At 34.0% G+C, this 26,245-nt stretch overlaps 1 protein-coding gene and 3 pseudogenes across 1 annotated transcript in view; 3 read left to right on the top strand and 1 right to left on the bottom strand.

Moving 5' to 3' along the window:
* Window positions 1-9,195, top strand: part of LOC132169217 (receptor-like protein EIX2) — a 36,901-nt pseudogene extending 27,706 nt beyond the window's left edge.
* LOC132171862 (uncharacterized) overlaps window positions 1-21,062 on the bottom strand; it is a 71,074-nt gene extending 50,012 nt beyond the window's left edge. The window contains exons 1-2 of the mRNA XM_088513636.1: window positions 21,016-21,062; window positions 20,428-20,759 (exon numbers count right to left, since the gene is read on the bottom strand). Of these exons, the coding sequence (XP_088369762.1) occupies window positions 20,428-20,695 (268 nt within the window). The 5' untranslated portion in view covers window positions 20,696-20,759; window positions 21,016-21,062. The remainder of the gene's footprint in view (window positions 1-20,427; window positions 20,760-21,015) is intronic.
* Window positions 21,063-21,629: 567 nt separating this feature from the next.
* On the top strand, window positions 21,630-22,409 carry LOC148587985 (uncharacterized; annotated as a pseudogene).
* A 297-nt stretch (window positions 22,410-22,706) lies between these two features.
* On the top strand, window positions 22,707-26,245 carry LOC148587984 (receptor-like protein EIX2; annotated as a pseudogene).

The following is a 26,245-nucleotide window of genomic DNA, read 5'->3' as shown; positions in this document are numbered from 1 at the left end:
AAAACCCCCAAGACTCCTAATATGCCATTCAAACAATAATATTAGGAAAGCAACCAAAACCCCCAAGACTCCTAGTATGTCATTGAAGCAATAATATTAGGAAATCAACCAAAACCTCCATGACTCCTAATATGTCATTCAAACAATAATATCAAGCGATCAACCAAAACCCCCAAGACTCCGAATATGCCATTCAAGCAATAATATTAGGAAATCAACCAAAACCTCCAAGACTCCTAATATGCCATTCAAACAATAATATCAAGAAATCAACCAAAACCCCCAAGACTCCTAATATGCCATTCAAACAATAATATCAAGAAATCAAACAAAACCCCCAAGACTCCTAATATGCCATTCAAACAATAATATTAGGAAATCAACCAAAACCCCCAAGACTCCTAGTATGTCATTGAAGCAATAATATTAGGAAATCAACCAAAACCTCCATGACTCCTAATATGTCATTCAAACAATAATATCAAGAGATCAACCAAAACCCCCAAGACTCCTAATATGCCATTCAAGCAATAATATTAGGAAATCAACCAAAACCTCCAAGACTCCTAATATGCCATTCAAACAATAATATCAAGAAATCAACCAAAACCCCCAAGACTCCTAATATGCCATTCCAACAATAATATCAAGAAATCAAACAAAACCCCCAAGACTCCTAATATGCCATTCAAACAATAATATTAGGAAATCAACCAAAACCTCCATGACTCCTAATATGTCATTCAAACAATAATATCAAGAGATCAACCAAAACCCCCAAGACTCCTAATATGCCATTCAAGCAATAATATTAGGAAATCAACCAAAACCTCCAAGACTCCTAATATGCCATTCAAACAATAATATCAAGAAATCAACCAAAACCCCCAAGACTCCTAATATGCCATTCAAACAATAATATCAAGAAATCAAACAAAACCCCCAAGACTCCTAATATGCCATTCAAACAATAATATTAGGAAATCAACCAAAACCCTCAAGACTCCTAGTATGCCATTCAAGCAATAATATTAGGAAATCAACCAAAACCTCCATGACTCCTAATATGCCATTCAAACAATAATATCAAGAAATCAACCAAAACCCCCAAGACTCCTAATATGCCATTCAAACAATAATATCAAGAAATCAACCAAAACCCCCAAAACTCCTAATATGCCATTCAAACAATAATATTAGGAAATCAACCAAAACCTCCAAGACTCCTAATATGCCATTCAAACAATAATATCAAGAAATCAACCAAAACCCCCAAGACTCCTAATATGCCATTCAAACAATAATATCAAGAAATCAAACAAAACCCCCAAGACTCCTAATATGCCATTCAAACAATAATATTAGGAAATCAACCAAAACGCCGAAGACTCCTAATATGCCATTCAAACAATAATATTAGGAAATCAACCAAAACCCCCAAGACTCCTAATCTGCCATTCAAACAATAATATTAGGAAATCAACCAAAACCTCCATGACTCCTAATATGTCATTCAAACAATAATATCAAGAGATCAACCAAAACCCCAAAGACTCCTAATATGCCATTCAAGCAATAATATTAGGAAATCAACCAAAACCCCCAAGACTCCTAGTATGCCATTCAAGCAATAATATTAGGAAATCAACCAAAACCTCCATGACTCCTAATATGTCATTCAAACAATAATATTAAGAAATCAAACAAAAGCCTAAAAATTAACTCCTAATATGCCATACAAACAATAATATTAGGAAATCAAGCAAAACCCCCAAGACTCCTAATATGCCATTCAAACAATAATATCAAGAAATCAAACAAAACCCCCAAGACTCCTAATATGCCGTTCAAACAATAATATCAAGAAATCAAGCAAAACCCCCAAGACTCCTAATATGCCATTCAAACAATAATATCAGGAGATCAACCAAAACCCCCAAGACTCCTAATATGCCATTCAAAAAATAATATTAGGAAATCAACCAAAACCTCCATGACTCCTAACATGTCATTCAAACAATAATATCAAGAGATCAACCAAAACCCCCAAGACTCCTAATATGCCATTCAAGCAATAATATTAGGAAATCAACCAAAACCCCCAAGACTCCTAGTATGCCATTCAAGCAATAATATTAGGAAATCAACCAAAACCTCCATGACTCCTAATATGTCATTCAAACAATAATATCAAGAAATCAACCAAAAGCCTAAAAATTAACTCCTAATATGCCATTCAAACCATAATATCAAGAGATCAACCAAAACCCTCAAGACTCCTAATATGCCATTCAAGCAATAATATTAGGAAATCAACCAAAACCTCCAAGACTCCTAATATGCCATTCAAACAATAATATCAAGAAATCAACCAAAACCCCCAAGACTCCTAATATGCCATTCAAACAATAATATCAAGAAATCAAACAAAACCCCCAAGACTCCTAATATGCCATTCAAACAATAATATTAGGAAAGCAACCAAAACCCCCAAGACTCCTAGTATGTCATTGAAGCAATAATATTAGGAAATCAACCAAAACCTCCATGACTCCTAATATGTCATTCAAACAATAATATCAAGCGATCAACCAAAACCCCCAAGACTCCGAATATGCCATTCAAGCAATAATATTAGGAAATCAACCAAAACCTCCAAACTCCTAATATGCCATTCAAACAATAATATCAAGAAATCAAACAAAACCCCCAAGACTCCTAATATGCCATTCAAACAATAATATCAAGAAATCAAACAAAACCCCCAGGACTCCTAATATGCCATTCAAACAATAATATTAGGAAATCAACCAAAACCCCCAAGACTCCTAGTATGTCATTGAAGCAATAATATTAGGAAATCAACCAAAACCTCCATGACTCCTAATATGTCATTCAAACAATAATATCAAGAGATCAACCAAAACCCCCAAGACTCCTAATATGCCATTCAAACAATAATATCAAGAAATCAAACAAAACCCCCAAGACTCCTAATATGCCATTCAAGCAATAATATTAGGAAATCAACCAAAACCTCCAAGACTCCTAATATGCCATTCAAACAATAATATCAAGAAATCAACCAAAACCCCCAAGACTCCTAATATGCCATTCAAACAATAATATCAAGAAATCAAACAAAACCCCCAAGACTCCTAATATGCCATTCAAACAATAATATTAGGAAATCAACCAAAACCTCCATGACTCCTAATATGTCATTAAAACAATAATATCAAGAGATCAACCAAAACCCCCAAGACTCCTAATATGCCATTCAAGCAATAATATTAGGAAATCAACCAAAACCTCCATGACTCCTAATATGTCATTCAAACAATAATATCAAGAAATCAACCAAAACCCCCAAAACTCCTAATATGCCATTCAAACAATAATATTAGGAAATCAACCAAAACCTCCAAGACTCCTAATATGCCATTCAAACAATAATATTAAGAAATCAACCAAAACCCCCAAGACTCCTAATATGCCATTCAAACAATAATATCAAGAAATCAAACAAAACCCCCAAGACTCCTAATATGCCATTCAAACAATAATATTAGGAAATCAACCAAAACACCAAAGACTCCTAATATGCCATTCAAACAATAATATAAGGAAATCAACCAAAACCTCCATGACTCCTAATATGTCATTCAAACAATAATATCAAGAGATCAACCAAAACCCCCAAGACTCCTACTATGCCATTCAAGCAATAATATTAGGAAATCAACCAAAACCTCCAAGACTCCTAATATGCCATTCAAACAATAATATCAAGAAATCAACCAAAACCCCCAAGACTCCTAATATGCCATTCAAACAATAATATCAAGAAATCAAACAAAACCCCCAAGACTCCTAATATGCCATTCAAACAATAATATTAGGAAATCAACCAAAACCCTCAAGACTCCTAGTATGCCATTCAAGCAATAATATTAGGAAATCAACCAAAACCTCCATGACTCCTAATATGCCATTCAAACAATAATATCAAGAAATCAACCAAAACCCCCAAGACTCCTAATATGCCATTCAAACAATAATATCAAGAAATCAACCAAAACCCCCAAAACTCCTAATATGCCATTCAAACAATAATATTAGGAAATCAACCAAAACCTCCAAGACTCCTAATATGCCATTCAAACAATAATATCAAGAAATCAACCAAAACCCCCAAGACTCCTAATATGCCATTCAAACAATAATATCAAGAAATCAAACAAAACCCCCAAGACTCCTAATATGCCATTCAAACAATAATATTAGGAAATCAACCAAAACGCCCAAGACTCCTAATATGCCATTCAAACAATAATATTAGGAAATCAACCAAAACCCCCAAGACTCCTAATCTGCCATTCAAACAATAATATTAGGAAATCAACCAAAACCTCCATGACTCCTAATATGTCATTCAAACAATAATATCAAGAGATCAACCAAAACCCCAAAGACTCCTAATATGCCATTCAAGCAATAATATTAGGAAATCAACCAAAACCCCCAAGACTCCTACTATGCCATTCAAGCAATAATATTAGGAAATCAACCAAAACCTCCATGACTCCTAATATGTCATTCAAACAATAATATTAAGAAATCAAACAAAAGCCTAAAAATTAACTCCTAATATGCCATTCAAACAATAATATTAGGAAATCAAGCAAAACCCCCAAGACTCCTAATATGCCATTCAAACAATAATATCAAGAAATCAAACAAAATCCCCAAGACTCCTAATATGCCATTCAAACAATAATATCAAGAAATCAAGCAAAACCCCCAAGACTCCTAATATGCCATTCAAACAATAATATCAGGAGATCAACCAAAACCCCCAAGACTCCTAATATGCCATTCAAACAATAATATTAGGAAATCAACCAAAACCTCCATGACTCCTAACATGTCATTCAAACAATAATATCAAGAGATCAACCAAAACCCCCAAGACTCCTAATATGCCATTCAAGCAATAATATTAGGAAATCAACCAAAACCCCCAAGACTCCTAGTATGCCATTCAAGCAATAATATTTGGAAATCAACCAAAACCTCCATGACTCCTAATATGTCATTCAAACAATAATATCAAGAAATCAACCAAAAGCCTAAAAATTAACTCCTAATATGCCATTCAAACCATAATATCAAGAGATCAACCAAAACCCTCAAGACTCCTAATATGCCATTCAAGCAATAATATTAGGAAATCAACCAAAACCTCCAAGACTCCTAATATGCCATTCAAACAATAATATCAAGAAATCAACCAAAACCCCCAAGACTCCTAATATGCCATTCAAACAATAATATCAAGAAATCAAACAAAACCCCCAAGACTCCTAATATGCCATTCAAACAATAATATTAGGAAAGCAACCAAAACCCCCAAGACTCCTAGTATGTCATTGAAGCAATAATATTAGGAAATCAACCAAAACCTCCATGACTCCTAATATGTCATTCAAACAATAATATCAAGCGATCAACCAAAACCCCCAAGACTCCGAATATGCCATTCAAGCAATAATATTAGGAAATCAACCAAAACCTCCAAGACTCCTAATATGCCATTCAAACAATAATATCAAGAAATCAACCAAAACCCCCAAGACTCCTAATATGCCATTCAAACAATAATATCAAGAAATCAAACAAAACCCCCAAGACTCCTAATATGCCATTCAAACAATAATATTAGGAAATCAACCAAAACCCCCAAGACTCCTAGTATGTCATTGAAGCAATAATATTAGGAAATCAACCAAAACCTCCATGACTCCTAATATGTCATTCAAACAATAATATCAAGAGATCAACCAAAACCCCCAAGACTCCTAATATGCCATTCAAGCAATAATATTAGGAAATCAACCAAAACCTCCAAGACTCCTAATATGCCATTCAAACAATAATATCAAGAAATCAACCAAAACCCCCAAGACTCCTAATATGCCATTCAAACAATAATATCAAGAAATCAAACAAAACCCCCAAGACTCCTAATATGCCATTCAAACAATAATATTAGGAAATCAACCAAAACCTCCATGACTCCTAATATGTCATTAAAACAATAATATCAAGAGATCAACCAAAACCCCCAAGACTCCTAATATGCCATTCAAGCAATAATATTAGGAAATCAACCAAAACCTCCATGACTCCTAATATGTCATTCAAACAATAATATCAAGAAATCAACCAAAAGCCTAAAAATTAACTCCTAATATGCCATTCAAACAATAATATCAAGAGATCAACCAAACCCCCCAAGACTCCTAATATGCCATTCAAACAATAATATCAAGAAATCAAACAAAACCCCCAAGACTCCTAATATGCCATTCAAACAATAATATTAGGAAATCAACCAAAACCTCCATGACTCCTAATATGTCATTCAAACAATAATATCAAGAAATCAAACAAAAGCATAAAAAATAACTCCTAATATGTGATTCAAACAATAATATTAGGAAATCAAGCAAAACCCCCAAGACTCCTAATATGCCATTCAAACAATAATATCAAGAAATCAACCAAAACCCCCAAAACTCCTAATATGCCATTCAAACAATAATATTAGGAAATCAACCAAAACCTCCAAGACTCCTAATATGCCATTCAAACAATAATATTAAGAAATCAAACAAAGGCCTAAAAATTAACAAATAATATGCCATTCAAACAATAATATCAAGAAATCAACCAAAACCCCCAAAACTCCTAATATGTCATTCAAACAATATTATCAAGAAATCAAACAAAAGCCTAAAAATTAACAACTAATATGCCATTCAAACAATAATGGTTGCAGGAAATCAAACAAAAGCTAAACAAATTTGAGAAATTAAAATGGGTTTCTTCTCGCTCCTATATCAAATTTCTCAAACATCAAATTTGAGAAATTTCAGTATATACCTGCAGTATAGTATTGGAGAGGGGGAGAGTGTTGGAGAGTCACCTGCGTTCGACGCCGCCGGAGTGACAGAGGCCGCCTGGAGGGAGACAACGCCGGCCAACGTAGAAGAGAGGAAACGAGCGGGGGAGAGAGGAGGCAGGGCGCACACGTGGGAGGAGCTAGAAGCAGAAATGCAGAAACGCCGGAGGAGAACCAAACGGCCGGAGGAGGAAGAGAGAAAAAAAAAAACTGTTTGGGAGGGGATACACGGTGCTGGCGCGCTGGACTGGAGGGAAAGAAAAGGAAGAAGAAAAAGAAGAGGGAAAAAAGAGGAGAACTTTGGAGGAGAAGTACTACTCGTGCAGGGGAAAAAAGATTCAAAAAAAAATAATTATGTGGCAACTTAGTAACGTGCCATGGGTGGCACGTTACTAATCAGTAACGTGCCACACGTGGCACGTTACTAAGTTGCTAAAAATAATTTTTTTGAATCTTTTTTTTTTTAAAAAAATATATATATATTTATAGTGTCAAAAAATGTATATTGTGTCGAAAAATATATATATATAGTACCGGAAAAACACTTGTTGGACTAGGATTTTATTCTGTAAAAAATTGTGTCGGAAAAACTTCTTCCATCTGGATGTATAAAATTGTCATATACAGAGACTAAAACTATATTGTTTCGACTTGAGGAAACGAACTTAAATAAATACATAATCACATAGAAATATATAATTTGTCTTTTACATATTATAAGAAGAATTTTAAAACTTTTGAGGCCCCCCAATGGTATATGTGAGTCCGCCCATGGTCATATAATTATGCTAACCCATTACTCGCTGAAATGGGTTACCAATTTTTTAATAATGTCTTTCTTGATTTTATGTATTTTTCCCTACATTTTTTATAGGGGTATTTTTATCATTTTAGTTCAAAAAGGGTTACCTTACAAACTTTTTTTGTAGTTTGAGTAGATATTAATGCAATATTTAATTTGAGAGATATTAAAAAGTAAGTGTTAGCTAGTTTCAAGATTTGTTTTTTTTTCTTTCAAATTTTTAAATAAATTGACAACATGCATATACTAAAATGATTTATTTAGTTTTCATAATAATTTTGTTACATTTTATAATAACATATACTAAAGTAGCTACGAAGAGATCCAATTGTTGCTCAAGTACAAATTAAATTATTCATATTACTGCACTAGTATATAGATAAAGCTTTCCATTTGATATATTTATCATATTGTAATGATAATTAAACTATTTAATTCTGATTTTTAGAAATAATATTCTAGACTATATACAGAGTTGCTAGTATTTTTTTAAATACATATATATATTTTTTTAAAATAACAAATATGTAACCAAATAATATTAATGGTATTAATTAGTTTGACAAAAAATTAGTAACGTGTCAGTTTGACACGTTACAAATTAGTAACGTGCTAAAATGACACGCTACAAATTTGTAACGTGTGGAATTTCACACGTTACAAATTTGTAACGTGTCATTTTGGCACGTTACAAATTTGTAACGTGTCATTTTCGCACGTTACTAATTTGTAACGTGTCAAACTAACACGTTACTAATTTGTAACGTGTCAAACTAACACGTTACAAATTTGTAACGTGTCATTTTGGCACGTTACTAATTTGTAACGTGTCAAACTAACACGTTACAAATTTGTAACGTGTGGAATTTCACACGTTACTAAAATAATTAGTAACGTGTCACTCTTTGACACGTTACTAATTTGTAACGTGCCAAAAAGTAATGAATAGTTAACACGTTACTAATCAACATAATTTTTGTAGTGTGAAAGCTTGTCTTCTTTGACCTTCTTAAGTAACTTGAATTTGTCTTTCAACAACTTCTCTGGGAAAATTCCACATGGGAATCAACTTCAAACACTTAGTGACTCTTCTATCTACAAAGGGAACTCTTTACTCTGTGGGCCTCCTCTTTCAAGCAAGTGTTCAGAGGATGAAATTAAATCTGGAGTAACACCAAATGGTAGTAACAGAGGAGCCAATGAAAATGGAAGGGCTGGCATTGAGTCATTCTCCTTGTACATTAGCATAACAACTGGGTTTATTGTTGGATTTTGGGGAGTTTGTGGCACATTGATTATCAAAACATCATGGAGACAAGCTTACTTTCGAAGCTTTGATAATTTGAAAGACAAGATTATTGTGTTGGTTATGGTCAAAATTGTTCGCTTGCTACGGAAGGTCAAGTCAGAGAGAAGTTGAAGCTATGGGAATTGGAGTTTTTCTTAATATCCATCATTTATGTATTATAAGTTTTTCAAGTTGCTGTTATAATAAATGCTCCGATCTTATCTTGTTAAAGTCATATATATATCATTTTGCAATTGTGAGAGATATTTTGCATCCCATTTCCCAATAACCATTTATCATATGGTTATTCTCTTATTCTGAAGTTGGTGAGCCAAAAAGGTTGGCTAAAAACAAGGCCTTAATTTTCCATTTTGCGGTCTTAATTTCCATCATACTTAATATTGCTTTACCGAAACTAATATTGTAATTCAAAAAAATGATGTGCTATAAAACGAGATGAACTCTGTGGATGCATGACCTCCAGGCTTCAGTTGTAAAACTTTGTTTCAGTTCCTTCTTCTCCAAACTTTTAGACGAGAAGAAGTCATCTATTATTGTTCTATATGAAATGGGACATACATATTCAATTCCCTACTCTCAACTGCTTATTCTTTGACTTGGCAATAAAAATTATTATTAAATTTGAACAGTTAATTTATATATATGATATATCAATAGTACTTTTACTACCACATCAAAGAATAAGCACTTAAAAGTAAACACTTCAAAATACACGAAGTAGCATTTATCTTATTACACGTTGTCATTTAACTCTAACAATAACATAAAAAGAAAAAAAAAATTAAAAATACATAATCCCTTCAAATTATCATTCTATTGTCACTGTCTCCCAAACTACCAGTCGTGTCAATGTCTCCCCTAACCTACCAGCAAATATTAATGTCCTCCTAAAGCCAGCAAAAAGACAAAAAAATGACCTAAAAGTTTTTTAATAAAACAAAAATATCCTTATAAAAGTAAATAAATAATTTTAAAAATATTCTTATAAATTGGTTTTTTTCTTCTTTTTTTTCCCCTAAAAATTTGCTTCTTTTTTTTTTTTTTTTTTTTATATATATATTTATATATATTTTTTAAATTTTAAAAAATTGGAAAAATTAAAAAAAATTAAAAAATTATCCTTCTAAATTGGTTTTTCTTTTTCTTTTTCTTAATTTTTATATTTTTCTGTAGTTTTAAAAAAATTAAAATATCCTTATAAATTGGAGTTTCTTTTTAAAAATAAAAAATAAAAAATTGTTTTAAAAGTTTTTTAATCTTATGAAGGTTACTTTTGTCCTTAGGGGGAGATTGACATTAATTTTATTGGTAGTTTTGAAATAACCATCATTGAGCTTCTTTCTACGGCCTATTTTAGATGATTTTGGGACTATTTTCGATCTTTCAGCCCTTTTTTTTTTTTTTTAAGCTTTAATGTTTTAGATAGAAAAAAAAAAAAAAAAATCAACTAATTAATAAATTTGGATGATTCGGGGAGGAAGGTTTGGGATGAGAGTAGGAGTAATGAATGCTAATGCTGAAACTACTTTGTGTTCCAAGTCCAAACAAATTAATTTCCACTTGTTCACATTCTGCTTCTGTAATTAGTCTCTCCATTTTGAAACTTTTGACTGACTTTCGTTTTCTAATTGTTTCTCACGATGTTAAGAGTACGACATCGACAATATAACACGCCAGATGAGTTGCTATCACGATGTCTTTTTTTAAATATATTAAATAATATATCAGAGATTAGTCTCAGCTGATATATTTTTTAATATAAGAAGTTAGGGGTCCTTTGTGTTTGCATTCACACAAACTTTAAAGCCTAAAGTCGACGGACCAACATACCAAATGTGACATCTTATTTTATATATATATATTTTTTTTGGATTTATTGTTAGTCAAAAAGTGAGTGGAGTTATTATTATTATTTTTAATTAGTAAGTGGAGTTATTCTTAATCAGTCTGTCAAGAAAGTGGATATAAGCTTAATTTATTGATTATCACTGGAAATTATTGACATCATGGGTCCCATGCGGAATTTAACAGGCAAATTAATCCGCGCGCGTGAAGACTTGAGGCTTGGAGTCTTTGTAAACATTGAGATAAACTTCCAATTAAACTCCTTTATTAATTCTTGGATTTATTCTTAGTCAGTCAATAAATTAGTCAATATGTGAAAATTAAGTGCCTTTCAATATTTATTACAACCCCAAATTAAATATAATAATTACTCTTTCCATTATTGACTTAATTAACACGTTCACATACAATTTTATCTTATAATTTGAGACTCTGCCTTTTTCAGTTTTTTTTTTTTTTTTTTAAGGAGTCAAGCAATATATAAATTAAAACAACTTAAGCACAATGCTCTATAGAGATAATGTCTAAAATGCAACTAGAAACTTCGTCAATAAGGACTTGTTCTGCACTACGGGATAATGCTTCATTCCCCAGGCTATAAGCAGCACTATTGAGATTTCGTCTAACATGTTTAACCTTCCAGTTTTGCAGACAATAAGCAATCCCATTGCCTCCTCCATAAGATGACCGTAACGGCTCCAATTTTTTCCATCTTTATTAAGAGCCTGCACCACTTGGAGGGAATCACCCTCCAGAACCACCTTGTGAAAATCCAATTCTAGCCTCAACTTAAGTGCCCTTAAAGCCACTGCTGCTTCCGCAATATTGGGCTCGACGATGTGGTCTTTTGGCGCTACCAATGTCGCCAACACCTCTCCCTTACCATCTCTAACAACCACACCGATACTCATCTTCCTTCTACTCTTATCCACAGCCGCATCCCAATTTATTTTAACAAACCCGTTCATAGGGGCTTAATTCCCACCGAACATCATCTGTAATCGCCCCTCTATCGGGCCATCTTTCCAAGAGTTAACTAATTGGAATGCCTCCATTGACTTCGTGGCACACCCGATTACACTGGACGGTGGACTAAACTTCTTCCCATAAACACGAGCATTCCAATGAAACCGTAACATTCTAGCTACAACCGCCATGAGCTCTATATCTTCATTAGCCCGGATTAATTTGGCTTTACATAGATATAGCTTCATTTTACTAGTATTTTTGCTGATAACATGAGTAGTATTTTAATTTTTATTACTCGATGTTCTCGTGCTAGTATATATTTTAATTTCAGCTTCACCTGATGAAGTTTTGGCGCTTTAAAAATTTTTGTTTTTGTGATGTTTATGTTGTTATGCAATTTATTAAGTATTTCTTGTTAATTAGTAGTATTGATTGAAAATGTGGGAGATTTTAAGCATATGAATTGGGTTTACTTGCAGTTGATACACAATGCCGCAACACTTTTCTAATATCAAACCATTAATATTCCTTCTATGAGAGAACTTTTATAACTAATACAAAAATGGACTTGAGCTACGTACATAATACGATTCCTATGGATTAAGAAAGCTCGATCAAATTAATAACCAATGTAATTACCTATCTTTGCATTTATCATTTTTTATTCAGAACGAGCTAGTTGTCTAATCACTTGTTAATAATAAAGTTTTAACACCAAATACGCAGCTTATCATCGAAGTAATATATTTTAGAGTGTTCAAAATAAAAAAAATAAAAAACAATTAGAATTTGGACTCCATTTTTCCTTTTAAACTTCTTCCCTTTCCACCAACAGGCTTTAAAGAATGCACGCTTTGATTCCCATCAGCCATCTCCACATCTGTCAAATGATGAAGAGAAAATTCAAATCATCAAACTTGAAAGTGCATGCTGACATGCGTTAGAGATAACGTTGTACGTTTTCACTTCAAAGAATCACTCTTGAGTCAATTGCAGATCGAGCAAAATCATGCACTATATTCAAATACTCAGAGTTCCATTCTTACCAGATTTTGAATGCAAAATCATTTCCATGTAAAATGCAATGATCACCAAAAAGTCACCACAAAATGACTGCAAGTAAATTCATAGCTTGTAATAACCGTTGGTGTTTGGTTAATATTGAAGCCCGAACCGCACTGCATAACCATCTTTTAAGCATTTGGGCCGATTTTGGTGCTTTGAGCCATCATTGAACCTCTTTTTAAGGCCTGTTTTAGATAATTTTGGGACCATTTTGAGTCTGTTTTGTGTTTTAGATGAAAAAAGTAATCAACTAATAAATTTGTACGTATATAGTAATGCTAAATTTGGATGATTCGGCAACGGAGGTTTGGGATCAGAGTACGTAGAACAAATTAATTTCCACTTGTTCACATTCTGCTTCTGTAATTAGTCTCTCCATTTTGAAACTTTTGACTGATCGACTTTCGTTTTCTAATTGTTTCTCAAGATGTTTTTACGTATGAAAGCCTTAAACCGACATCTTTACGACTTCATGTCAACCTAATCTACACTTTATTGATTATCTCTGGAAATTATTGACATCATGGGGCCCATGTGGAATTTAACATGCAAATTAATCCGCGTGAAGACTTGAGGCATGGAGTGTTTGTATATATTGAGATAATTAAACCTCCAAACTCCTTTAATATGAGATGCTCCATAACCTAAAATAAGCTCATCAAATTCTTTAAGGTCTGCTCAGCTTTGAACCTGTTTTTTTTTAGAAAAAAAAAAAAAAAAAAGCTTTGAGTGAAAAACTGTAGATAAAGAATAGTCTTTTTTGTTTTTTTTTTTGACATGTCCACACAAGGGAAGGGGGAAGAGGGGATTCGAACTAGTAACCTCCGCTTCATGAGACGGGGTTCACAGCCGATTGAACTACCATTTGAGAACAATAAAGAGTAGTGTTAGGTATTCAGGCTTAGGGGCTTCCCTCATATTACACGTTGTCATTTAACTCTAAAAATAACAAAAAAAAAAAAAAATGAAAATACATAATCTCTTCAAACTATTATTCTATTGTTACTATCTCCCAAACTACCAGTTGTGTCAATGCCCCCCCTAACCTACCAACAAATATTAATGTCCTCCTAAAGCCAGCAAAAAGACAAAAAAATGACCTAAAATTTTTTTAATAAAACAAAAATATCCTTATAAAAGTAAATAAATAATTTAAAAAATATTCTTATAAATTGGTTTTTTCCTTCTTTTTTTTCCCCTAAAAAAATTTGCTTTTTTCATATATAGATTTTTTAAAAAATTGAAAAAATTGGAAAAATTAAAAAAATTATCCTTCTAAATTGGTTTTTCTTTTTCTTAATTTTTATATTTTTCTGTAGTTTTAAAAAAAAAATTAAAATATCCTTATAAATTGGAGTTTCATTTTAAAAATAAAAAATAAAAAATTGTTTTAAAAGTTTTTAAATCTTATGAAGGGTACTTTTGTCCTTAGAGGGGAGATTGACATTAATTTTATTGGTAGTTTTGAAATAACCATCATTGAGCTTCTTTCTACGGCCTATTTTAGATGATTTTGGGATTATTTTCGATCTTCTTCTTTTTCTTTTTTTTTAAGCTTTAATGTTTTAGATAGAAAAAAAAAATCAACTAATTAGTAAATTTGGATGATTCGGGGAGGAAGGTTTGGGATGAGAGTAGGAGTAATGCTAATCCTGAAACTACTTTGTGTTCCAAGTCCAAACAAATTAATTTCCACTTGTTCACAGTCTGCTTATATTGTTGTGTTCGTTATGATCAAAGTTCACTTCTTGCAAAGGAGGGTCAAGTCGGAGAGATGTTGAAGCTGGCATTAGAGCTTTTTTTAATATGCATTATTTATGTATTATAAGTTTTTCAGATTGCTATAATAATATATGCTCCAATCTTCGCTTGTTAAAGTTATATATATATATACATGATATGAATGATTTCACAATTGTGTGAGACATGATTTCTTTTATTGCATCGTAATCATATAATACAATGATATTCTCATTGTCGATTTAAATGATTAAGATGGTGAGCAAATGGCTGGCGAATGACAAGACAAGGCCTTAATTTACCATATTGGGGTCTTAAATTTAATTGCCATCTTTCTTGAAACTTGAATGACAACACAATTTCACTAAAAATGAAAAAAATTCTCACATCGCGCAAGCAATGAACGCCAAGAGAAAGAAAGCTTCAAGTTTCAACTTGGCCGCCGGCACAACTTTCGTCGGAATATTGGGCTCCCCACTTCCACATTCTTTTAACTTTCTCAATTTTTAATTTCAATAGATAGAGGCTTCACACAAACAAAACTAAGGAGAAAAAAGGAAAAAAAAAATCCACCAAATTAGATGAAAAGGAAAGCTTCGAAAATTAACATATACCCTAGCCTAGACGGAATGACGCTAATGTATTTGTTTCCTAGACGAAATATGCTTATAGAAATGACATTTTGAACTAACTTAAAAAGCCTTAATTGTAAAATTAATTTAATGCAGAATTTCAACCAAGAAATTAATTAATTATAGAAAGATCAACTAATATGTATTTAATTTCAATCATCTGATAAAGTTACAGAATATTTCAATTAACTTAATAGAAAAATGAAGAATAGAAAATAAAACTATAAAGTTCATTTTCATTTGAAATCAAGAGGAATCAATTAAACATGTAAAACTTCTAGTTTTGACTGTTAATTTATTTTTAAACTCAAGGCATTGAAAAGGTAAACCAAATACTAGAAATAATTGTCGAGTGAATCTATCAAAGAGGCTCTTAAATCCTTGCAATAATTAATCATGACTTCCTCCTTAGATGATTGTTCTCATTCAAAACAGAAAATGACAGAGTAGACTGTTGTAGCATCTTGTTTTAAGTTCAAAAATAATAAAACAGTCCGTTGAATATAGCCATATAGGTACATATGTCCTCCAATCACAAAACAATCTTCAAAATATACAAAACACTGTCAAAACACAAAACAATAGCTTTCACCTTTTTGTCAAAACATAAAGCCCTTAGCTTTTAAACGTAGATAGACAAAAGTATCAGATTGATAAACTTGTAAACCACATGTATCAATTTTATTATTTTTTAAAAACTATGCATTTTTTTTTTTTTTTTTTGATAAAGAGCTAAACCACATATGTCAATTATGTATTTATAGGAGTCCCAATAAGAGAAAATTCACATAATTAAATCTCTCAAAAACTTAATGACTACTTCACATGTGATACAAATTTAAGTAGAAATAATTAGTCCATCAAGTTTAACGCGGCTCCCCACATGAATCATTGGACGAATTTAACCTCAACAAATGAATAAAAAAAAATCCTTATCTGCATTTCATTGATTATCAGCAAACATCACGGCCCATATGGAACTTTACACGGAATTTCCAAGTAGTAGACTCTAAGATCGAGTGGATTATTTGCAATAAGACAATTAGACAAACTTTCATAACCAATGTGAATTCTTTTTTATTTTTCAAGGGAGCAGTAGGTACTCCGAAAGGGACCCGACTTGCATGCGGTAGTAGAAACCGTTTTCCACTGCACGGTACCGTTTTCCATAGTTAAAAACTAAGTTTAAAAAGTTAATAATAAAAAAATATTAAAACTTAAAAATTATAAAACAAATAATAATTAAAAAGATAAAAATATTAAAAAATATCAAACCCTACTCATCTTCCACTTTGGCCATGCCTCCTACGCAGCTGCGCTTCTTGCAACGATGCATAGCAGGAGCACGCAGAGCAGGAGCGCCACAGAGGAGGGATGGTGCCTCTCAGCCTGTTGTCCTGCAAATGGAGCACGTACAGTGGCCTAAGCCAGACAAGAGAGACCGGAATCTGGCCGGAGATCTGGTTCCCGAAGAGGTCGACGACTTTGAGGCGGTGGAGGCAAGAACGTCGCCGGGATTTGAGATTGAGAAGGCCGGAGAGGTCGGGATGGCCGGCCACCCCCTTGGGCTCGGGGTCGCCAGCCACACCCTTATCCTTTTTAATAGTTTTTGTTTTTTAATATTTTTATTTTTTTAATTATTAATTATTTTATATTTAATAAATTTTATATTAATTCCTAAAAAAAAATATTTTTTTATAACCCGAAACAGGGTCGTTTTGGACTATCGCACCATGCGGTAGTTTTTCACTACCGCATGGAAGCCAGATCCCTTCAAAAGTCCTCACTCGTTTTGTCATGTGACAGCATTTATAAGTCTCAAGTATTTATTATTATTATTTTTTGAGAAAATTACATTTTACTCCTCAAAGTTTAGAACGATTTTCAATTCGAACTCCAATGTTTCAATTTTTGCAATGCATCCCCCAAACTTTCAAATTTTTGCAATTCGACCAATTTTATCCCAAAATTCCCATATTGCACCTAATTTTTTATTTTAAAAAAATTTGAGGTGCAAAAATGGCCAAATTGCCAAGAGGTGGCTACGGCAACCCCGAATTGTTTTTTTAAATTTTTTTTTATAAAAAATAAAAAAATAAAAAATTTGGGGCAATATGGGAAGTTTAGGATAAAATTGGTTAAATTGCAAAATTTTGGAAGTTTGGAGAGGTGCATTGCAAAAATTGAAACATTGAAGGTCGAATTGAAAATTGTCTCAAACTTTAGGGGGTAAAGTATACTTTTCCCTATTTTTTTTTTTTTTTTTTGATATATATATATATAACTTCATCTCACTTGCTTAGCTTTATTATAGTCGTTTAATAGGATTATTAATTAGCTGTACTTGCTTAGCTTTACGAACCAATTCTCGTCATCGCCATGAATAAATACTTGAACTCCACCATGCATGTCTTAGGCCCTCGCAAGCATTTGAGTGGCAGAATGGTTTGCGATATGTCCGCTCTTCATCTCAGCCCCATTTTCTTCTTCTCTCTGTTTGGAACTGCATCTTACCTTCAACTTATTAAACCCATTTCATGTACCAAGAGCCCAAATTTAAGATGCTTAAGAGGTGGAGAGGGAAGCACTTCTTCGCTTCAAAGACAATCTTACAGATCCATCGGGTCGTCTTTCTTCTTGGGTTGGTGATGATTGCTACAATTGGAGTGACAACAACACAGGAAATGTATATTGCAAATTGAGGATCTGATAACATCGTCTAAGTTTTTGATCAAGTATGCAGAAAATAGAAACACGAGGTATTGGCTACAGAGAAAAATTTGAGACCACCTAGAATTCTCATATCTTAAAAGAAAACCGTCATTTTTATGCCAGGCCAGAGAAAGTCGAGATTTAAGCTTAACACACATAGCAGCAGATATATATCTACAAAAGCTAGACATCGCATTATCCTACCCAAACCAACTTTTCCGTTATTTTCCTCAGGCAGTAGTATATCTGGATATCAATCACCAAAACCATACTATTTCAACCCTGAAATTTAGTGCTTGAACTTATAGATCTTGGTTTTGGCCCTAAAATTTATGCACTCATACACTAACCAGCAGAGATAATCAAAACATTTATCTAACAAGAACAAATTTGGATTGTAAACTCTTTGAGGAAGAAACCTCGGTTTAGTGTTATGCAGAGAGCATCAACCTAACTTTAACATCAGCAATTTAACCAATCCCACAGCAAGTGCACCAATCACTCAAACTGGTTGTCCTACCTCTCCTTAGGTAAACATATAAAGGAGAAAAATATTTGAAGGTAGGCTCCAAGCAAGCTTTGCTTAATATAACAATTTTTTATTTGACCTTATTTATCTTCCATATCAGACTAATTTGCAGAATGTTTCCATATATTGCATGCGTTTTAGAAATGTTTAGTCGGGAAACAGAAAAACGTAGACTTTGGGCTCGTTTGGCAACGTTTGTTAAGGTAGGTAAGCATTAACATACAACTCAAACCATAAAAAACTATTACCTTTATATCACCTCACAACCAAAAGAAAAAAACCACCCTCAAAAGAGTTTTGCCAAACGAACATAGAGTTGTTAGTGGCTATTAAATCAATTAGCAATAACAAAATTTTAGGGGGCCTTTGGGAGTGGGAGTGGATCAACCTTCAGCTATTAGCTGAAACAGCATGAGAAATGAAACAATTGCTCATAAAAGAAAAAAAGCACACTTTACAAAAGAACTTACAGAAATTGCTGCAACTAATAAATCACTGGTTTATCCATATTTTAGGCATATTGCAAAAGAACAGGTAGCATAATGTTGTAATAGACTTAAGTGAGATGAATTAAGCCTGACGTGTGGAGCTAGGAGTAGGACACCAAAAAATAATAATAATAAAAAAATAATAATAAAAAAAAACATTCTGCACTTAAACATAAAGTCAGACTACTTACATTTAGTGTTGCGACAGCTACAGTAATAAGGCTAGTGAATGCCACAGAAGTCTGCAAACATTGAAATTAATTCATGATTATCAATAATGATGAAATTAACATATAGATCATAGTCAACAATAAAATTCAAGCTTCAAGTTTCAGCAAAGAATAGCATAGATAATAACTACCACAAGCTTAAACCACAACCTACTTAAAATCATAGCCAATTCTTCTTACATATGTAAGTATCAATTAATTAGCTGGGAACAAATAGCATATTTTCCTTTGGTAAGTCACGCATTGAAAATAGTTTCCAATCTGTTGTAAATGCCAAATAACATCAGTTGCTGCAACAAAAATCCCTTTTTTGCTTTATTTCATCTATTTTGTGACCAGAACAGGGGGAAATACACATTACTAAAGCACATACTTCTCTATATGGCTTCCTCTTTCTTTTCCTTATCATAAAAGTCACCTCTTACTAATGATCAATAAGCATCCATATTTACTTGATTTTTATTAATTTTCTTTTTAGGGAATATGAGAACTTACACCTAACTACAATTTTGATTAGTGAGAATTATTAAAACCCTGTTTGCATGTTCCAAGAGAATAGAAATTTAAATTATCTTTTTGGATAGAGTTTTTCAAAAAGCCATCATTATTAATTGTTACAGTCTTTATCATTGTAGCCATCACCCGTACACAAAACATTTAAAATGTAGTGACTTCATGAATTCCCAAAAGGCTTCATCTTATCCTGAATAGTTCCCTTCATGCCATGGATGTGCACTTCCAATGCAATGGAGAATTAAACTGATCCCTTAAACCCAAATGGGAAAAGCAAGCATGCCTTAAACAAACAAAGAAATCCATTAAAGGTATAAGAAATGCTACCCACGTTCTTATTCTCACACTCCCTCACTTGTGACTAAAAATCCCCCTTAGATTCTGAGAGTATGGGAGTATATGTAGCATTTCTCAAAAAGGTATTGAATGCTACAAGCTTGAATAGCAACACAATTACAGTAAAAAAAAGAAAAAAAAAAGAAAAAAAAGAACACAACATTTCCCCATACCGTGCAAGCAATGAAGGCCAGGAGAAAGAACACTTGGTCACTCAAGCTCAACTTGGCCGCCGGCACAACATTGCATTGGGCAGAACACTGGGGCTCCCCACTTCACATTCCATCGACTTTGTGAATTCTCATCTTCAACAAAGTCTTCACTCGGAACCTCCTCCACCCCACGATCCTTCAGTTCAGCATTCGAAGGGCTTGCGTAATGGGAAGCGCAAAGCGCAACCAATCTGGATGGCTTGGACTGGGATTTCAAGGAGAGTATGGCGGGCAAAGTAATGGGTTTTATGCATAATACATTGGGATTCTTTGGCTTAGAGGATATATGCGCACCAAACGGAGCAAATGGGTGCAAGGAATTAGTGCTTATAAGTGCAGATTTCATCGTGAATTCAGAGAATTGGGCAAATCACCTATAATAACAATACCAATCATTGAACTTTCTGATGCTATATATATTACAAGGGAATCAAGCAATGTTTAAGGTTACCCATCATCCACCACCAGAAAGCAGATTCAGGAAACACAAAGAAAAAGAAAAAAAGATAAGAAATTTGAATATAGGAAAAACACAGTTTGCAAAAGTGAAACATAGGACAGAAGAAATAAGGAAAGGGTTCCAAGATACAAGATTGATTTGACGAAAACACAAGTAATTTAGAGCAACAATTACAGGAATTCGTGACAATATAGATAGCATCGTACCTCGAATTAGATTGGAGAAAGGTTGGGCCTTTTCAACTTTATAGTCTCTACGTCATATTCTGTCTCTTGGCAGTTAACTACGTTCTCTCTGCCACTCTCTTTATCTACCATGGGAACTACTTCAGGAAGAAATGACAACCAAAGCTGATTTTTTTTTCTCTTTTTAATGAGTAGAAACTGATCCCTCTTATTTTGGCCCCGTTCTTTACTCTACTGTGATTAATATTGGGCTTTAATTTGTTGTAATTTAAGGTCATCCGCTCGTTGGCATATCATATGCTTAGGTTGCTCTCGATAGTCACATGTTTTCTAGCTGTCTTTTGTCAAATTCCGCGTACTTGACATTCTATATGAGGTTAAGAGAAATGTGAGAAACAATTGTCTAACAATTTTTATGTGACACTCTTAATTAATTTTGGGATTAATCTTTGTTAGATAAAAAAAAAAAAAAAAAAAAAAAAAATTTGATTGTTGGTTGAAAGTGTTATATCGACATTGTTAAACAATTATTAAATAAAAAGATAGTATCTAACATTATTCGTGTTGTTAATGGTAGTAAATAAATTACCATGTCATTTAAGATTTTAAATAATTTGACACTTATAAACTATTAGATGGGACAAAGTAAATTTTGACCATGATTACTCTAAAGTTCAAGTGAGATAAACATGATCTAATCCGTTTAACAGTATGGGCTTATGGCCCATGCAAGCCATATATTGAGGCAATTGTCGACTGCGGTGGGCTTCTCCAAATCAACAACTTTGTGAATTCCCAACTTGGGAATCTATCAAAGCTCCAATATCTAGATCTCAATTCATATTCCTTTTCATCCAACATCCAAATGGTCATTCCCTTTCCAGTATGGGTATTGGAAGTCAAAAGCCCACAATGGTTTGATGGGTTTCCCTCTCTTATGTACCTTAATTTGGGATATGTAAATCTCGAGGAAGTTACAAATTGGCTTCATGCGGTTAATATGCTCCCTCCTTGGTGGAATTACACCTACATGCTTGTAGACGTGTAGATCTCTCTTCCAACAGTTTTAACTCCTTCATACCTCCCTGGTTGTCAGATGTGAGGGGCTTTCAACAATAAATCTTGGGTCTAGTTTTCTTAGAGGTGGTATTCCAGATGGTATAGGACATCTAGCCAACTTGTGCAGCGTGGATTTATCTATCAACAATATAATTGGAAAGATACCAAGCTCATTTTCTAACCTTTGCAACTTGCAAACATTACATCTGCAATTCACCAACATAAGTGGGGAGACAACGGAGTTTGTGGATGGCTTGTCTAAATGTTCCAATAGTAGTCTTCAAACACTTGACCTCTCTGAAAGCTTTGTTTGGGGTTCATTGCCTGATTCTATCGGAAACTTATCATCATTGTAAGCACTTGACGTCTCGGTGAATCAAATGAACGTAACCATTCCACAAAGCATCGAGAAATTGTCAATGCTTATTTCGTTGAGACTAGGTTCGAATTCTTGAGAAGGTGTTCTAACTGAAGCTCATTTTCAAAATCTCACCCGTTTAGAATCCCTGCTCATGACTCCAAAATTTTATGCAAAATGGACATTGGTTTTAGATGTCAAACATGACTGGGTTCCTCCTTTTAAGTTAAGATATATTGGATTAGCAAACGTAACTTCATTGGAATTCTCTTCAAATTCAATTACCGGTAAAATTCCCCAATCTATTCAAATGCTAAAGGAATTGAAAACTCTTAGTTTGAGAGAAAATTCCCTATCCGGGAAACTACCCCCTTATTGGAACAGATAAATCACAAACAACCAATTGTGATAAAGATAATGACAAAGGACCTTTACTCCAACATAGAATCTTGCAGGAACAAGAACTGAAATGACTTACTTCTCAAAGACAAATTTGTTCATAGTGTCAAGCCTACCATGATTTGTTATGGGTTTGGGATTGGGTGACGATTGATTTGTTCAACGCTAGCACAACGGAAGCCCCTTGTCCCCTAGGGGGTTACTACAAGGGATCCCCACCCAACATAGGTGGGTAGTCAAATACAATTATTTTTTGCTCACTATAGGAACCGGTGCCCAGGATTGGTGGACTACAGGAACAGGTCCCCACCTACAGAAACTCCTCATAACCAAAGGTCTACAATTAGCAATCCTCACACCTCACCTCAATTACCTATTGTCCCAGCCCCCACCATCACACCCTCCGCCGCAAGTGATTCTCATACCTCATCCACGGCCTCAGAAGATGAACAAGTGCCAGGTCCTCTCACATGCACTCATGAGATGACAACTTGGTCTCAAAATTAGATATTCAAGCCAAAGCCTCTCCCTACAGGGTGATCAGGTATCCACCAAGTGCATTCACCACCACCTTAAGTTCAGCTACTATTGAACCAACCTGCTACACTACAGCAGCCAAGGATGCAAATTGGCGTCACGCAATGAATGAGAAGTTTGATGCTCTCTTCAAAAATGGTACGTGGTCCTTGGTACCATTCTCTCCCTCAATGAATGTTGTTGGCTCAAAGTGGATATTTTGAATCAAACGAAAAGCTGATGGGAGCATTGAAAGATATAAGGCTCGGCTAGTAGCCAAGGGATTCCACCAACAACCAGGGATCGACTTTGATGAAACTTACAGCCCTGTAGTGAAACCTATCACTATACACACTATCCTTACTATTGCCATCACTCAGAATTAAGCTATTCATCAAATTGATGTTAGCAATCCATTCCTACATGGTGTCATCAAGGAAAACGTCTATATGCTCCAACCTCCAGGATTCACACATCCTAACTTCCCCAATGCAGTTTGCAAACTACACAAAGCGTTATATGGCTTAAAACTGGCATCAAGGTCCTGGTTTGATCGATTGAGTTCACGGCTTTATAAACTAAAGTTCAAAGGTTCAAAATCTGACTCCTCTCTCTTTATTTATAAATGCAATGGTGTTACTATCTTTGTTTTAATATATGTCGATGATATCATCATTACGAGCTCCCACCAAACGGCTATTCCAAGACTAATTGCTGACCTACAACTATCCTTTGCCATCAAAGACCTTGGACCATTGTACTTCTTCTTAGGCATTGAAGCAATTTGGACAAAAGATGCTCTACATCTCTCTCAACAACGTTACATACACGATCTGCTTACAAAAACAAACATGCTGTTTGCCAAGCCTATATCCTCTCCAATGTTAGCTTCTTCCCATTTAAGCAAGTTTGATGGCTTCACAATCATTGATCCCTCATTATACCGCAGATTTGTCATTTGTCGTAAACAAGGTATCACAATTCATGCAGGAACCCCGAGACACCCAATGGACAATAGTCAAGTGCATCCTGCGTTACTTAAAGTTCACAAGTGATCATACATTCTCAATATATAGCTCATCTTCACATTCACTCACAGCATATTCAAACTCTGACTGGGTGGGATGCCTTGATGATCGTCGATCAACTTCTGGATATTGCACCTTTTTCGGCAGAAATCTACTCTCATGGAGTTCAAAAAAACAGCTCATGGTGGCAAGATCTAGCATCGAATCTGGGTATAAAGCCTTAGCAAATGCCCCAGCCGAATTGGTATGGATTCAAGCTCTTCTCCGTGAACTTGGTCAGCATTTCCAGCATCCTCCAATCTTACATTACGACAATATCGGAGCCACGTATCTCTCCTCCAATCCCATGTTTCATGCACGAACAAAACATATTGCCATTGACTATCATTTTGTTCATGACTTAGTGGCTACCAAAGAACTTGACATTCATTTCATCTCAGGGAAAGACCAAATAGCTGACATCCTTATCAAACCTCTAGTTTCATAGAAGTTCCTGGTGCTAAAATCCAACCTCAACGTTAGCATACCCACGTCGAGTTTGAGGGGGCGTATTGGAACAGATAAATCACAAACAACCAATTGTAATAAAGATAATGACAAAGGACCTTTGCTCCAACAGAAACTCTTGTAGGAACAAGAACTGAAGTGAATTACTTCTCAAAGACAATTTGTATAGAATTAGGTTTTCTTCAGTTATTAATCTTGTAAACAAAACAATCTTTTTATTATTATAAATAAGAAACACTGTCATACGATTGAATAGGCAGAAAAGACAAAAACTAAAATCTTGTGTACCCCTCATTGGAAGGATTTACATGTACAACAGTTAAAGGTATTGGACTTAGCAAATAACAATATATCAGGCAATGTTCCAAGTTCAATGCGATATTTGAGTTCACTAGTTATATTATTGTTGCACCAAAATCATCTTGAAGGAGAGCTTCCTTCATTCTTTAGAAACTATAGAAACCTGAGAAGCCTTGATCTTGGCAGAAACAAATTTTTTGGAGAACTTCCGATATGGATAGGAGAAAGTTTGTCTTTTTTATTGAGGTTAGGCCTAAGGTCCAACTTGTTTCATAGGGACATACCTCCTCAGTTATGTCTTCTTTCAAGTCTCCAAATCATAGACCTTGCACACAATGCTTTCTCAGGAGCAATCCCTCAATGTTTAGGAAATTGGAGTAAAGATGATTATAGTTATACTGACCATGATGATCATATACTGCTGGTTTCTAAGGGAAGAGAATATCTATATGAGTATACAATCATTAATCTTGTTCACTCTATAGACCTTTCAAGTAACAATCTATCGGGAGAAATACCTGGTAATATAACAAGCCTCTTAAGATTGGTCAATGTGAATTTATCAATGAATCATTTGACTGGAAGAGTTCCTGAAAAAATTGGAGATTTATACATGTTAGAATCACTTGATCTCTCAATGAATAGGCTTTCTGGTCATATCCTTGAAAGCTTGTCTTCTTTGAACTTCTTAAGTCACTTGAATTTGTCATTCAACAACTTGTCGGGGGAAATTCCAGCTGAGAATCAACTTCAAACACTTAATGACTCTCCTATCTACAAAGGTAACTCTTTACTCTATGGGCCTTCTCTTTCGACTAAGTGTTCAAAATATGAAGTAACACCAAATGATGGTAACCGAGTAGCCAATGAAAATCGATGGAGAATTGAGTCATTATCATTCTACATTAGCATGGTAGCTGGGTTTATTATTGGATTTTGGGGAGTTTGTGGCACACTAATCATCAAAACATCATAGAGAAAAGCTTACTTTCAAAGCTTTGATAATTTGAAAGACATGATTGTCGTGTTTGTTATGGTCAAAATTATTCGCTTGCTAAGGAAGGTCAAGTTGGAGAGAAGTTGA

Source organism: Corylus avellana, chromosome 1 (genome assembly GCF_965113065.1).
Source record: "Corylus avellana chromosome 1, dhCorAvel1.hap1.2, whole genome shotgun sequence".
Lineage (NCBI taxonomy): Eukaryota > Viridiplantae > Streptophyta > Magnoliopsida > Fagales > Betulaceae > Corylus > Corylus avellana.
The sequence above is the reverse complement of the archived record's forward strand: the minus strand, read 5'-3'. Positions and strand labels throughout refer to the sequence as shown.